This window comes from Cavia porcellus, unplaced genomic scaffold, assembly GCF_034190915.1.
Source record: "Cavia porcellus strain 051 isolate PalLab524CR breed Dunkin Hartley unplaced genomic scaffold, mCavPor4.1 scaffold_9, whole genome shotgun sequence".
In the NCBI taxonomy this organism is placed as follows: domain Eukaryota; kingdom Metazoa; phylum Chordata; class Mammalia; order Rodentia; family Caviidae; genus Cavia; species Cavia porcellus.
Window position 1 is genome coordinate 62830486 of NW_026947492.1, and position 14555 is coordinate 62845040.

Genomic DNA, 14555 nt, shown 5'->3' on the forward strand with positions numbered 1-14555 from the left:
GGGTCCTCTCTCTGGACTTTGTTTGGACACCTTTGTCACCATCCTGCCACATGATGTCTGTTGTGTTTGTATGTCTTTTTCCTTCAGAGGTCAGGGACTGCCTTGAATCAGCTGTTTCCTGAGTTGCATAAGTGTGGTTGTTGAATTCAGGTAAATGAAGTCTGAGCCAATTTTGACACAGCTGACAGACTCTGAGATAACTCAACCATGAGAGTCCCTCTGAAAGGCTGGGAAATGGTACAATATGGAACAGTGTGTTTCAGGTGAAGTTTAAAAACCTTCCATACCTGGTCATTAGAACTTACCAAGAAGGATAAATCAGCCACCCAGACTGCCCAGAACCTTGAGATGGATGGGGGCAAGGGCTGGGGTGGGAGAAAGAGGCAGCTCTTTCCTCTTTGCTGTTTTATAACTCCCAACGGCATGGCAAGTTCATCCTCATCCTTTAAGCACAGATGTCAGACATGCTCAGAGAGGTCTCCTGTACTTCTCCCACTCATTTAGAACCTACCATTTTCATAGCAGTATTTCCCTCCTAAGCATACAACTGGTTCTAGACCACCCTGTGACATCCCAGTACCTGGCATGTTGGCTGAACACTCATATAAGGCTCCCAAGAGAGAATTCAGAGGGGCGTAGAAACCACTGGGAATGCTGAGAGACTCTTGGGTCCAGACCATACTCTCCTCCATAAAATGCGAGTTCAAAAATCTTGTCTTCTTCCTCCTCCTAATTCCAGAAAGACCAAGGCTCAATCCATGTAGGCAGCCAACTTAAACCAGTGTTGGGCTAGTCTCAGGACCCCCAGGAATTGAAGGCCCAACACCTGCTCTGATGGAACACAGTGTGATTGGGGGCATGGTCTCCCCTTTGATATGAGGGCACAGTTAGATGAAATCCCTACAGTGCCCTCTTCGTGAGGCCGTTACATCCTGTGTAGAGTGGAGATAATACCTACTTCTAAGGATTGCTATCAGGATGAAAAAGATATCTATAAAATATCAAACTAATGACTGCTGCTATTGCTACTATTTGTACTTCTACTGGTTTTGATTTTTTGTGTTTTGTTCTGTTTGACTTCCACTATTTGTACTTCTACTGGTTTTGATTTTTTGTGTTTTGTTCTGTTTTTTGTCTCATTTGTTTGAGAGGAGGTCTTACTCTGTTGCCCAGACTAATCTCAAACTAATGAAATCCAATGATCTTCAGCCTTCCAAAGTTCTGGGATGTAGGTACACACCATATGTACCCAGCTTATTCATGTTGTTATTCTACTCTTTGCAGTTTACAATATGTCTTTGTAAATATTAATTCACTTCATCTTCATATGGAGCAAATACAGTATTTTGCCTGTTGCCCAGCACTGAGGCTTAAAGAAATAGGTGTTTTGGAGCCAGGTATGGTGATGCGTATCTGTAATTCCAGCACTTGGGAGGCTGGTGCAAGAGGATCACTATGAGTTCAAGGCCAGCATACGCTACATAGTGAATTCAAGGCCAGTTGAACTACACAGAGAGACTCTGTCTCAAAAAAAAGGAAGAAAGAAATTAAATAGGTGTTTCACTCAAAGTCAGTCAACTAGCAGGTAACAGAGGCAGGACCCTGAGTGAGCTGCAGTAACTCCTACGCTCTCCACCATACCACTCGGTAAGTGCTCTCCACACATCGGAAAATTCAGACCTGTGAATTTAATGGGGTAGATGTGTTACAGAATTGATTGTAAAGAGTTGTTGCGGTGACTTCAGGTGGTCTAACAACAAGAGATGTGACCAGGAAAGGCACAGCATGTGGGAGGCAGAGGCACTAAGCTGCCCATCCAGAAGGCCTGACAATATCTCAAGCCCAAGGGCAGCGGTGAGAACAGGGGTACCTTGAGGCCATATGTTGAATGGCTGAGTAAGCTGGATTGGAAGACTACAGAGGAAACATTTTTCTGGCAAGCCAAATGTGTGAGGAGGTGCTGGGCAGTAGAAGGCCAGAGGAGGGGAGCTCCCTCCCTCCTTTACATTCCCTGAAACACCAGTTGAGGTACCGGAGTCAGCAAGAGCAGGGTTAAAGCCCAGGGTCTTCGTGACCATACACAGGGTCTGTGTAACCATGAACAGGTTTCTTAACTTCTCTGTACTTATTTTCTCATCTATAAAATGAGAATTAAGTTCTCTCTCCTACTTGCCTCAGGTGGTCATGAGGTTGGTGTGAAATTATGTCTACAGAAGTTTTTAAGGGCTGGCAGAGTAAGTTGCTCATTTGCTCGTCTACCGTGAAGGCACCAACACTTAGGGCCACATCCAAATGTCTGTCAGTCCCCTGACCATCTAGGCTCCTCAACTTGGTCCTCAGCCACCCATCAACATACACCCTGGGGCTCGCCTTCCCCAGACCTTCCTGGCTGCTTCTATTTTTCATTCTGTCGGACTCCATCTGCTTGGCTGTTTTTCTCTTAAGATATTATTAGAAATATCCAGAGTTGTAATTGTTTAATGGTTGGCATTTCGCCTGTTTCATGGGGGCCCCCGATCAAGCCCACCCCAGACTCATGCCCTGGGTCTGACAGAATTGACCAGGGACAGCTGTGCAGTAGAGTCTGCCTGGCATTATAAAGAGCTCTCTCCCAGGTGCATTATTAGAAAAGAAGGGAGGAAAGATGGCCCCAGCATAATTCAATTCTCCATTCTCCATGGTGTTTTTAGTACTGCACAGCCCAGCAGTGTGCAGCTCTCAAAGGGCAGGGATGCCATCCTGAAAGAAAAGTCAAGCAGAACCTCATGTACGTGATACCTTTCTAGTGTTGCCTGTGTAATACTCCCTTCCTATGAAACATGAACCCAGTTCATACTCTACCTCTTCCCAACCCAAGTTCTTGATTTAGCTAAGAATGTGGCTCCTTTCAGGTCACCTCTTTTGCAGCCCTCCTCCAACACACAAAACACACATGTGTGCACAAAGTATCCATGGAAGTCTTGTGTGCACCATTTTAGTTCATCCACTTCCTCCAGATATCCTCACCTTGAAGTCCCTGTTTCTGTTGGGACACCAGGGACTGTCCATCAACCAGGTGTGGCCATCTTCTGCTTCATCTCTCATGTTCAGATACCTAAGAGGTCTGTGAGTTTCCCTCATTACTAACCCTTCCAGAGAACTGGACTAGTTGGAGATCTATACCCTTGCCCAAGAGAGTGGTTGGGCTGAATATTTTCCCAAGCCTCTTTCAGGGTTTTCAGGGAGCATCTCCTGGTCAGGCAAAAGTGACTAGTCTACCATCTGAGAGATTGCAGTTTCCATCTGTTGATACTAAGGCCAGAAACAGAAAGTACATTAAGGTAGCATAAGAGACAGAAGTGAAAAAGACCACAAGCATGGGACTGAACTAAGACAGGTCATCTAGACTCTCATAATCTGATCCTACTCACCACCACTCTGCCTCTGTCATGCTTACTACCTCTCCAAATCCTGCCCCACCTTCATGACCCAACATTAGTCCTGCCACTCCCACTGAGTCTTCCCTGACCTCTGCAGCTGCTTTGAAACCCTGCTACAATTCCCTCAAGACTGGTAACGCTGAGGCTTAGTCCTAAGACTGTCAGTCTCTCTTTATTGACTAAGTTTCCAGACCTTCTCCTCTGACATATGTCCCTTTGCTAATTTTGCCCAATACTCTGGGGACCACAGCAGACATGCTCTTCTATCTGCAGATAGACTTTGACATTGCACAGTGCTCTGTCCTTGTCCTGCTCCTGACTGCCATGTTTCCATTAATGCAACCCAAATTGATACAAATTTTTTAAACCAGCCATATGTGAGTTTTAAAAAGACAGCTTTAGAGAAAACAACTCTACTATCTTCTAGTTTTGTGACTTAAGCAAATCTCTCTTAGTAGAAGGGAGTTGAGAATATTTTCCCCTTGGGGTGTTTGTGGGTCTTGAGTAAATATGTTGTTGGTAGATTTTTCTACTTGTGTCTAGCATACAATGTGTGTAATAAGTGATTCTTGCTTCCTTCCCTATTCTTATACTTGAATGGCATTTCTGAGCCCGCTTCTCCCAGTGTCCTTGCCTCAAATACATGGCTCTTGATCATATACTTCCTCTTGAAGAAGTCATGCCTTGCTCTGGCAGAGTTAAGCCCCAAAGGGAACTAACACAGACCCATTCTGCTTCCCAGCCCCACCCCACCCCGCCCCCACTGGAGGCTTTGGTTAGCAGAGATGCTAACCACTGGCTTACCCCTTCTGTGCTGCAAGCTCCACACCACCCTCTGTTGGCTTCCAAAAAAAGTTTTGGCGGTGTTTCCATTTCCTAGTCCAGACAGTAGACCAGACCTTGGTTTCCTCAAATGGGAAGCACCCCAGAGCTCACACCTCAGATCCCCAACTGCCAAGGGCTTCTGCCTATCCCATTTGCATAGATGAATAGAGGGGTAACCATTAAAAACTGAAGTTCCTCTCTAAATCTCCTTCACCGATCCCCACCCCCTTCACCTCCATTCACCATCCACCCGCCTTTCAGTTTCCCTGGCAACGCTGAGTGCTCATCCTGGAAAACTTTATCCGAAATCTGCTCTGGGCAGCTTTCCAAATCCATGCTAACCTGATTAGGTATCTCTAGGGGCCTTGCCAGCTAATCAGATTAGGCAGCACTAATGGTAGTGAGGACTTTGAGTGGGCGCAGAGCAGTAAAACATATTGTATACTTAGTGATAATTATCCTGCCTTTTGTGTCATTGATTTATCTGCCTCCCTCCCTGTCCCCCCGTCTTGTGTGTTTGGCCACAGCAATCCGGAGGAAGGAGAATGGCTGGTATGATGAAGAACACCCTCTGGTCTTCCTCTTCTTGGGATCATCTGGAATAGGTAATCAGGATCACATCAGCCAGTGGGGAAGGGGAGCACCCAGTGTGAACCTATAGCAGCTGGGCCAGGGGTCACACCATCTACCTTAAGTTCAACGCTTAGCTCTGGAAGCAGCTACCTCCAAATTACAGAGCCATCAGGAAAGAAGATTCTGGGGTTTAATCATCTGCCATTTTACAGGCAGCTAGAATCATGCCTTTCCCTTTGTACACTCAGGGGTACAAGGACTAATTCATCTAGGGACCAGGCCCTTGGGACCCATTAGCATTAGTCAGGCCACTCTACTCTGGGAACAGTTGAGCCACCTTCTCTGCCCAGGACACCAACCACATTCAGAGCAGCCTAGCTACAGGAAGCTAGAGAAAACCTCAGTGACCAGCACAGTGCCAGGTACAGAGCATAACTGGTTCTAATAGAATGCATTGAATATTTTTCTTTTATTTTGTTTTCTCCCCACAATACTAGGCATTGAACTCGGACCCTCAGCACTGAGCCACAATTCCCAATTCTTTATTTTTTTGATTTGTTTTGATAGGGTGTCACGATGTAGTTCAGGCGGGCCTTGAATTTGTGGCATTCTTCTTTCCTCAGCTTCCTTAGTGCTAGGCTCATACCACCACACACAGCTTTATTTTTGAGACAGGGTCTCTAAATCACTAAATTGCCAGGCTCGGATTACAGAAGATTGGGTATTTTTTTAGCCAGTTGGGCTGCATTATCTGATGAATGCTCAGCTCCTTACTCTGCATACTCACATACTGCCTTTCCACCACTCCCCCTCCACCATCATCGTGGTGCTACAGAGTAAAGGCCTCAATCCGACCCACAGAAAAATCAAGACGTAATGCAGACTTGATTCTGATCCCAGTTTTACCATTCATTCCCTACTTTAGGAGACACTCTGAGCCTCACCATTCCATCCATAATATTTAAGCTTTCTGCTGTCCTGGCATTTCCAGTCATCTAGTCCTAACCCATTCCTTTTCCTTCCTTCTTCGTCACTAGGAAAAACAGAGCTGGCCAAGCAGACAGCCAAATACATGCACAAAGATGCCAAAAAGGTAAGGGCTGGGACTGAGGCCTGGTTTGCAGTCCATGGAAACCTTGCCCAATCATGCCATGCCCAAATCCAAAGCTCTCTGAAACTAGCAAAAACCCAATCAAGAAGATGAGTCCTCGCCCAAGAACACACCTCAACTTTGGCCACCAGTTAATCTAGGAGTTTAGGGAAATTATCCAACCTCTTTGTTTCTTGGTTTCTTTATCTATAAAACAGGAATATAATTTTCAGCTTGCCTGATTCTTGGGCTCCTGAGAAAACCAAATGAGATTGATCCACCCAGCATTGTCAAGCACCTGCCCCATTCTAGGTGCTATGCTGCGTGCTATAGGTCAGTGTTAATTAAGGCTTTCCTCCTCAGGCTGGAGCAGCTTCCAGGGGAATCAGAGCTGTGCTAAAGAGAGTTTTGGGGGCTGTTACAAAAAAACATACAGGAATAAGATGATGCCTGTTGCTTCTCTGTGTCTTACATGAGCTTGCTTGTTTTGTTGGTTTGGTTTGGTTTGGTTTGGTTTGGTTTGGTTTGGTTTGGTTGGTATTTGAAAATGAGCCCAGGGCCTTGCACATGTTAGGAAAGTGCTGTACCATTTAGCTATATTCCTGACCCTTTTTTAAATTTTAAATTTTGAGACAGTCTCACTAAGTTGCTCTGCTTGGGCTTGAACCTGGAATTCTGTCAGCCTCCCAAGTAGCTGGGATTATAAACATGCACCCTGCCATGCCTGGCCTTGCACGAGCTTTTAAACCTGGTCTCTTGTGCTAAAAGCTGAGCTGCTTGTAATGTTTCTTCCCATGGCTCAAATGCCTGGGTTTTCCCTTACAAAAGAGCCTGCCTCGTCCCCTGCTTGTTGACACTCAGGCTTTCTAAGGTCTGCTCAGTTTAACTCTCTAGGCTGACAAATGCTTTCAAGAGAGCAGTCCTTAGAAACTGTGCAGAACATTGCAACAAAAGCTAAACACTATCCTAACCAGCCTTCCTGGCTAAAAGTCCTCCTGCCTGTGACTGGAGTGTGCTGGAGAACCCCAGAGCCCACCTAGTTTCTTTGTAAAGCCTCTCCCTGAGGCAATGAATTGCCTAGGCCCCAGCAGCAGAGTCCCATTCTCCTGTTCCTCTTGTTGCCTCCCTACCCTCTTGCCACCTACCCTGAGAGCCTGGCATCCCCAGAAACAGGGTAGCTCAGGCTGTGTCCTCTTGAGCCCCCTTTGCCTACAAATGCAGAAGGCTCTCACGCCTCCCTGGCTCCACCAGTAGCTGTGCTATGACTCAACCAAACCCAGAGCAGACCCACTTGACAGCCAGGCAGGCAAGAAGCAGCGCATGCCCTGCTAATATGCTCCAACCAAAATAGCATTTTTAAGACAATTCATCAGGTTGGCAGCGATTGAAACAATTAGCACTCTGGAAAGGGCCATAAACTAGCAAGACTCTTAGGGAAGATGCAGTTACAGGCAGGAACCACCTGATTAGGGATGAAGAATTCTAACTGTATTTTTAATACTGTCAGAAAGGTTAATATTTAATTACAAATTATAATCTCTTTATCCAAGCTGTCTTAATATGTCTTCATACACAGTAGAAGTGGAAGGAAAATATCTGCTGACGTGCTGGTGTAGAAAGGAGAGGGTGGTTTGTTAAAAGACTGATGATGCAAGTGATTTTCACTTGGTGCATTTGAATGGGAGACAGATTGATCCCAGTGCAAGGTGTCCTATGGGTGTGACACTGGCAGGATGTGGCTGGCAAAGCCCTGGACCTAGCATTCGTTGGCCAAGCTCTCGTTCTACTTTCTCTTAACCCTAGAGAGCTCCTTCCTTTCCCCCATGAGATTTCAGTGCTCTTGCCTCAGCTATCCAGTCCTGTGTCTTAGGGCTGTAGTGAGCATCAGATGAGGGCACTGTTAGGGACAGAAGTGAATTCATACTTTGACCCTTCTCTCAATGCCATCCTTCCCCTAGCTGCTCCAGGAGACCATACTGTAAATTTGTCATTTTCTCCATGTTTCACAGAAGGAGATGAGAGCCATGAGAAACCTAATAAAACCGTTTTATTTTAAAATCATAAATGATTCTTCCATAGACGTCTGACCTGTACAAGTCCTAGGAGTCAACTTATCACAGAATATGGCTTTTGTTTGGATTTTTGTTTGTTTGTTTTTTGTACCAGGGATCAAACTCATGACCTCACGCTTGCCAGGCAGGTGCTTATGCCGCTGAGCTAAATCCCTGGCCAGAGTATGTTTAATATAGACATTTTTTTCCTAGCTTTATAACAGACCTTCCTTTAAAATCCAAGAGTAACAGTTTGTGGACTGTTAGCTTGAACTGTTAGCTCTCTAACCCATCAACTTGATGCTTCCAGAGAGCCCAAAGAGTGATGTATGGGAAGAACCTAAGGTAAAGTAGCTCTTCCCAATGAGAGTTCCCTCTGTTTGCTTTGCAGGGTGGCTTGTGAAATGAAACGAGCCTTGGCCTGGCAGCCAGAGACTTAAATTCTTGTTCCAGCTCTCTGAGGCCTTAGCTTCCTCATTTATAAAGATACTAATACCTCTGGATCTTGCTGCCTCACAAGGAATTGTTGGCACATTTTTACAGTTTTTTATCAGGTCTGTTGTAAATTGGGTTTTTTTTTTGTTTGTTTGTTTATTTTTGTTTTTTCTCTAAACTAATGTTATTTTTCCCAAATTGAGCTTTATTAACTTTCATTGCTAGTGTTAATAATCCTTGAGAAGGATCCATAGTGGGCTTTTTGATGTCATCATGAGGTGTATGATGGGCCCCACAGATTTTCAGTATAGTGACACAGTGATAACAGGATTAAAAGCAAGTATTTGAGTTCAGTTTCCTGGGGTGAATCCCAACTCCCCCCAAATACATGGAATTGATTAGGTTCTTGTTTGTATCCGTTTTCCTATCTGTAAAATGGGTTCAGTATTGCTGCCTGTTCTATTGGGTAGTGATGAAAGTTTCATAAGATAAGATATACAATATTAAACATTATTAGCATACAATAAGCAATCAATGTATGTTGGATGTTACTATAATTATTGTTGCTTTATTTGTAGATAACCTCAAGCTAAGATCATGTGACACCAAAATGATTACAACCAAGAAAGCCAAAAACTTGTTTAGAGTTACACAGTGATTTGCTAGAACTAGTGTGAGAAGCCAGGTCACTTGACATAAATAAGCACTAGTGTTTGTCCTCCGTCTCTACTGGACATTAACACCTGAGCACAAAGTTCAGAGCCCTGCAAAGGAAGACTGCCAAGAACCCAGCTGATTGTCTGCTAAAAACTGTAGGGCAGTATCACATAATGCAGATGTGCAGCCAGATGGCCTTGGGCAAGTTGCTTTCATCTCTGATACTTTCCTCATCTGTGCAGTGGGGATGGTGATAGTACTTAGCCCACAGGCCGCACATGTTCTTAGCCCTCTGTAGCTTGCTTCGAACTTCACCTGTCTTATAGTTGGCTTTCACCCATCAGACCATTGCTCCCCCTGTGCTTTCCTGTAACATCATCACCCTTCCTGCAGCCTGTGTGTCCTGCGGCTGAGCAGCTAAGGGACCCTTTTGATATGCTTGCCATCCTGTGCCCCACACTCTGGGAGCAGTTGCTTGCTTCTACACAGCCTTAATCACCTCTCTGAGCCTTTTCCCACCTCTGGGAAGGTCTCTTCATCAGGCCCCAAGTGAGGCAGAGAGAGGTGCCCAGAGGTTTACATTAGGAAGAAAGAGCGTTGTACAAGGGGAGGCAGCATCCACAGCCACCTAGTAATGGCAGAACTGGGGCTAAAGCCAAACTCTGTTTCCGGCCCAGGGCTCCCCCTGCCATCCTATACCCACATAGAACTAAAACTACATCTTTGAGTGACTTTCTGAGCAGTGACCAAGCTAAAACATGACCCTGGCTTTCAGACCTAGGTGCCCTCCTCTGAGTGTCTTGGTGCCCCATCATGCCTTCTCTCAGCAACAGCAGGGTTGATAAGCACTGCTCTCAGATGGAAGCACGAGCCAGTAGAAGAGCCTGACCTGGGCAGATGGACAGAACCCTTGTGGTTCCCTGACTGTTAATTCTTCATGACAAGAAAGGGGCGCTTTGCCTGTGTTTACTCTTCAGATCAGTCTTTTCTTCCCCTGGAGCTTAGCCTGCCCTTCCCTCCAGGACACACTTCTTGGAAGTTAGACCTAACCCCACTGATGAGAGAGGGCAGTGAGCTACATCATAGATACCTTAAGAGAATGAAGAACTATCAATAAATGGAAAGATGCATTCATTCTAAGAAAAGTAAACTTAAAACATGTATGTGTGCCCTACACAGACTCACAGAGTTAAGGGGCACAATGGAGCCCTTCCTACTGTCTCATCATCATCCCCACTGGTGGGGCTGGCTTTGTGCATATCTGCCTGCCCCACTTGGTGGAGGCCCTTCGAGGACAGGGGTCAGGACTTGTTCATTGTTTTAACCATAGTGCTGAGCATACAGTAACATCTTCTAGAAACATGGGAGGGAAGCAGATGTGGAGGGGTCAACACTTCTACTCAGAAGAGTAGAAGGAAGATATGTCCTGAGTCACGTTTGGAAGGGCAGGGACATACCTGCATGGGTAGAAAATGAGTGAGCAGAAAAGGAGGTAAGGACCAAGAAAAACGTATCATGAGGATGCCACAGAAATCTCCAGCCAGTGGGGCCTAACAGTGCAGAGGTAGTAGGGATCCTCTCCCCGATGCCTTCCTCTACCTCTTGCTACCACACAGATTTGTTTGTTCCCTGCTTGTTTCCACACAGGGCTTTATCAGGCTGGACATGTCTGAGTTCCAGGAGCGACATGAGGTAAGAGATCCTCAAGGAGGTGTGGTTGGAAGGCTTGGCTACATGATTGCCTTGGTGTTTTATATGCCTTGTCATTTAGGCCTTTAGGCCTCAGATAATTCCAGCAACTCTGGGATTTGTTGTTGAAAGCACGTGTCCAGCAGAGTCACTGATGTGTTTTGCATAGAATTTGCTCTGAAGAATAAACAAAAAGATTTGTCTGCCTCATGTTGGGATTTCTGCCACACCAGGGAAGAGGGGCAGTCTTAATAGGATATAAAGCCACCTTCCCATGTTGGCCCCATCTTGCAGACTAAAAGTACAGAAGTCTTTCCTAGCCTGTTTTCTTCCTTCCACCAGGTGGCCAAGTTTATTGGGTCCCCACCAGGCTATATCGGCCATGAGGAGGGTGGGCAGCTGACCAAGAAATTAAAGCAGTGCCCCAATGCTGTAGTGCTCTTCGATGAGGTGGACAAGGCCCATCCAGATGTGCTCACCATCATGCTGCAGCTGTTTGATGAGGTAAGTTACCAAAGGCCACTACAGAGTAGGAAAACACCTAGAAGCATCAAGAGCTGTAACCAGCAAAGGCCCAGGACACAGGCTGGCTGATCCTTCCTCTACTCGCCGCTGCTGTGTGCCCGTTCAGGTGGTCAGCAGGTGCAGGCCAGCCTCCTCTCTGGTCAGGGGCCCAGCAGGTCACTTCTGAGGGAAAACCAGCCAAATGTTGACATTTCATGACTGCTTTCTGCAGAGACAAATGGGGCAGAGGTGCCATGGGCTGAACTTACAGTCCCAGCTCTGCTCCCTACTGGTCGGTGGCCTTGGCAAGTCACCACTATCTCTGGGCACAGGGACCTCACATGACAGGCAGGCAGGTTGGATCACATGAGCTCCAGGAACTAGTCTGGTCCTGGCAGCTCTTCTTCCTCCCTGTGTGTCAGATGTTGTCTGCATCACTTCTTTAAAACTACACTGATAAGACGGTCACACAGGGCTCATGGGGTCCTCATTCTTTGAGGAGCTCTTGAGTCCTCACAACTGGACAGTCCCTCTCTAGTCAAGGATAGCTCTAAAAGGGAAAATCAACACACTTTTAAGGACTATATTCAATGTGCTAGACTAGACCTCTGCTAAAACTTAACAGGTGGGATGGAAAGGGAATCAAAATTGATCATGATATGATATATAAACTCTTCAAAGTGAATGTAAATATTACATTACAAACATATATCAATTTTTAAAAAGACTTAACAGACATTATCTCTAATCATCACTATGGCCAAGCAAAGAAATTGTCTCATTTTTTACAAAGGAAGAAATTGAGGTTCAGAGAGGTTATAAATGATGTGCCCAAGGCTATACAACCAGTGTGTGAGGAGCTGAGTTTGGACCACATGTGTATCTGCTCAATTCTCCTGCTCTGTACCCCTTGAGCCAAGGGAGGGCTTACTTGTGGTTATGGGAGAGCAGCACCCCTAGCCTTCCTCAGGGCCCTGCCCTGCTCAGAGAACAGGAGGATCCAAGGGCCGATCAAGTACGAGGCTTTCTTCTCCACCCAGCAGGGACCCCTGTTAGCAACAGATGCCAAGTGGGGTCCTGCCCATCTTTCTGCTTAGCCCTTTTCAAGTCCCAAGAAACTGGGACACTCTTTGGTTCCCAGATCACAGGCACAGGGAAGGACTTCCCTAGACAGCGCAGCAAGTGGCAAGTCAAGAGGATGCTCATCTCCCCTTAAGTGCCATTGCCTTCCTCACCTGGGCCACGATCCTGGTCCCTGCCCCAGGTCTGCTGCCACCTTCCCAGTTACTCAGCTGACCTGCCAAGCAAGAAGAGCCCAGTCTTGGAGTTGTCACATATTTGGTTGTATGTATGTTCCTCAGGCCACTCACTCTTTTCTGACCTCTTGGTGGGATTCAGCTGTTGACCACATTCAGTCCTGTCCTTTGAGCTCTGCCCAGACAGGTAGAAAAGAGAGATAGCAGTCTGTGGCTTTTTTGCACTCTATATGCTGCATGCTGTTCTAAAAAATGTACATATTTTTTTTTAATGTGCATGTATCAGTGCATCTAATCTTGCCAACAACTGCCTGAGTGAAGATAGTTATTGTCACCTCCGTTTAATTGATGGAAACAGTGATATAATGCAAGAGTGAGGAATTTGTGTGATTACACAGCAGGGAAAAGAGAACTAAGGGTTCAAACCCAAGCAGTTCTATTCCTGGAGCCTGCAGTTCAAATAACTACCATGCAGCTGGGGCCAAAAGAAGGGGCAGTCTTTAGGAAAGCCACCTTGCAGGGAGAGCTAAGCCCAGGGAGGTGAGTGTAGCAGCCTGTGTGGCTCTGGGCACCCAGGCAGGTATCTCTGCTACCATCCTCAGCTGCTGCTTTGTGGAGGATGCTTAAGTGCACCACGTAAGTACCATCTACCCCTTCTCTGCTGCTTCGCTGCACTGGGGGGAGTGATGATAATTTTAGGGAGCTGAGGAAGCCGATAATACCTTCCAGCAGTACCTCGCCCAACCTACTATAGTTTCTGATGTTCTAGGTTCTACGGACCAAAGCTTCCACCCAAGTTTAATTAGCTACCTCAATGCATACATACTCCTCAAAGACAGATCCTTTTCTTTTTCATGCCACACACTCTCAGAGCCCACAATCAGGCTCTGTTGATAAACTTAACCCAACAGTAATTCAGCAGAACTTCAGAGGATGAGTGCTTGCTAGCTAAACAGAGTAGGGAAGGGCTGGCAGTAGAAACCTGCCATGGCCTAGTATATTCAAGGCAGGGCAACCACTTGGTATCGTGCAACTGCAGAGTTCAAGTGAGAGTGAGTGATGGAGATGAAGCAGGCAGGGGAAATGGAGGTCACTTAAAATGTCAGGCAAGGACAAGGGATGTGGCTCCACGAGCATTTGCCTGGCATTCTCTGGGCTCTCAGTTCTATCCCCAGCACCACAGGAAAAGAAGGAAGGAAGAGATGAAGAGAAGAAGAAAAAGGGAAAGACAAAAAATAGGCAAAAAAGTATTCATTTATATATATGGCAGGTCATAAGGAAGCACCAAAAGACTTGAAGCAAGAAAGGAGCAGGGTCAGATTTTCTGTAATGAAGACCCCAGAAACATCGGTGCAGAGAGAAGACTAGAAATGAGAAGAGGTGCAGGCTTGCAGCCGGGGGTGTCTGCTCTGCAGCAGGACCTATGGCCTAGGGAGCCACAAAAGGTAGCCTGTGAAGAAAGAGAGCACTGAATCATGAAAGTGGCCTGATTTCTGACCTGAACGACCCACAGGGCTTCTGCAGCCATCAGCTGAGGCAGGTAGCACAGGGGGCCAAGCTGCAGCTAACCAGATTGGTGAGGAAGGTAAGGCACTAAGGTGTAGGATGCTCCAGGGCCAGCCCTACACAGATGTCTAAAAAGCCATCCATCATTGGTTTCACGGGTCTGGAGGATAAGAAGGTCTGAGCGAAAGCAGCAGTTTAGGAACCCTCAGCACAGAGAGGCTAATGAGAGGTACAGGATAGACATGCTGTGTCACCTCAGCAGAGTTCAGTGTACAGAGAAACCACAAGAGCTAATCACAGAGCCTCGCACCTAGCAGGGAGAGGTCAAAGGGAATTGCTGCAGCAGTAGGAGGCCAACCCAGAGAACGTACCAGGCACTGATATATAGGGCATGGGGGAATGAGGCATACAGTCCCTCCCTCAGTGATGTGACTGGCACAGATAGCTGCAAAGTCCTTGAGTCTACGGAGACAAGGGATGCACTAGGGACATGTAGCAAGCACAGCAGTTGCGCAGGCACTAAATCCAGTCTGGAGGTCTGAGGGAAGTC

The 14555-nt window shown here is 46.4% G+C and overlaps 1 protein-coding gene across 4 annotated transcripts in view; it reads left to right on the plus strand.

Annotated features, from left to right (window-relative positions):
- Clpb (ClpB family mitochondrial disaggregase) overlaps positions 1-14555 on the plus strand; it is a 158536-nt gene that overhangs the window by 133428 nt on the left and 10553 nt on the right. For all 4 annotated transcript variants that reach the window (XM_063256559.1, XM_003463463.5, XM_005000740.4 and 1 more), the window contains 4 exons: positions 4772-4849; positions 5855-5910; positions 10698-10742; positions 11082-11243. In XM_063256559.1, the coding sequence (XP_063112629.1) occupies positions 4772-4849; positions 5855-5910; positions 10698-10742; positions 11082-11243 (341 nt within the window). The remainder of the gene's footprint in view (positions 1-4771; positions 4850-5854; positions 5911-10697; positions 10743-11081; positions 11244-14555) is intronic.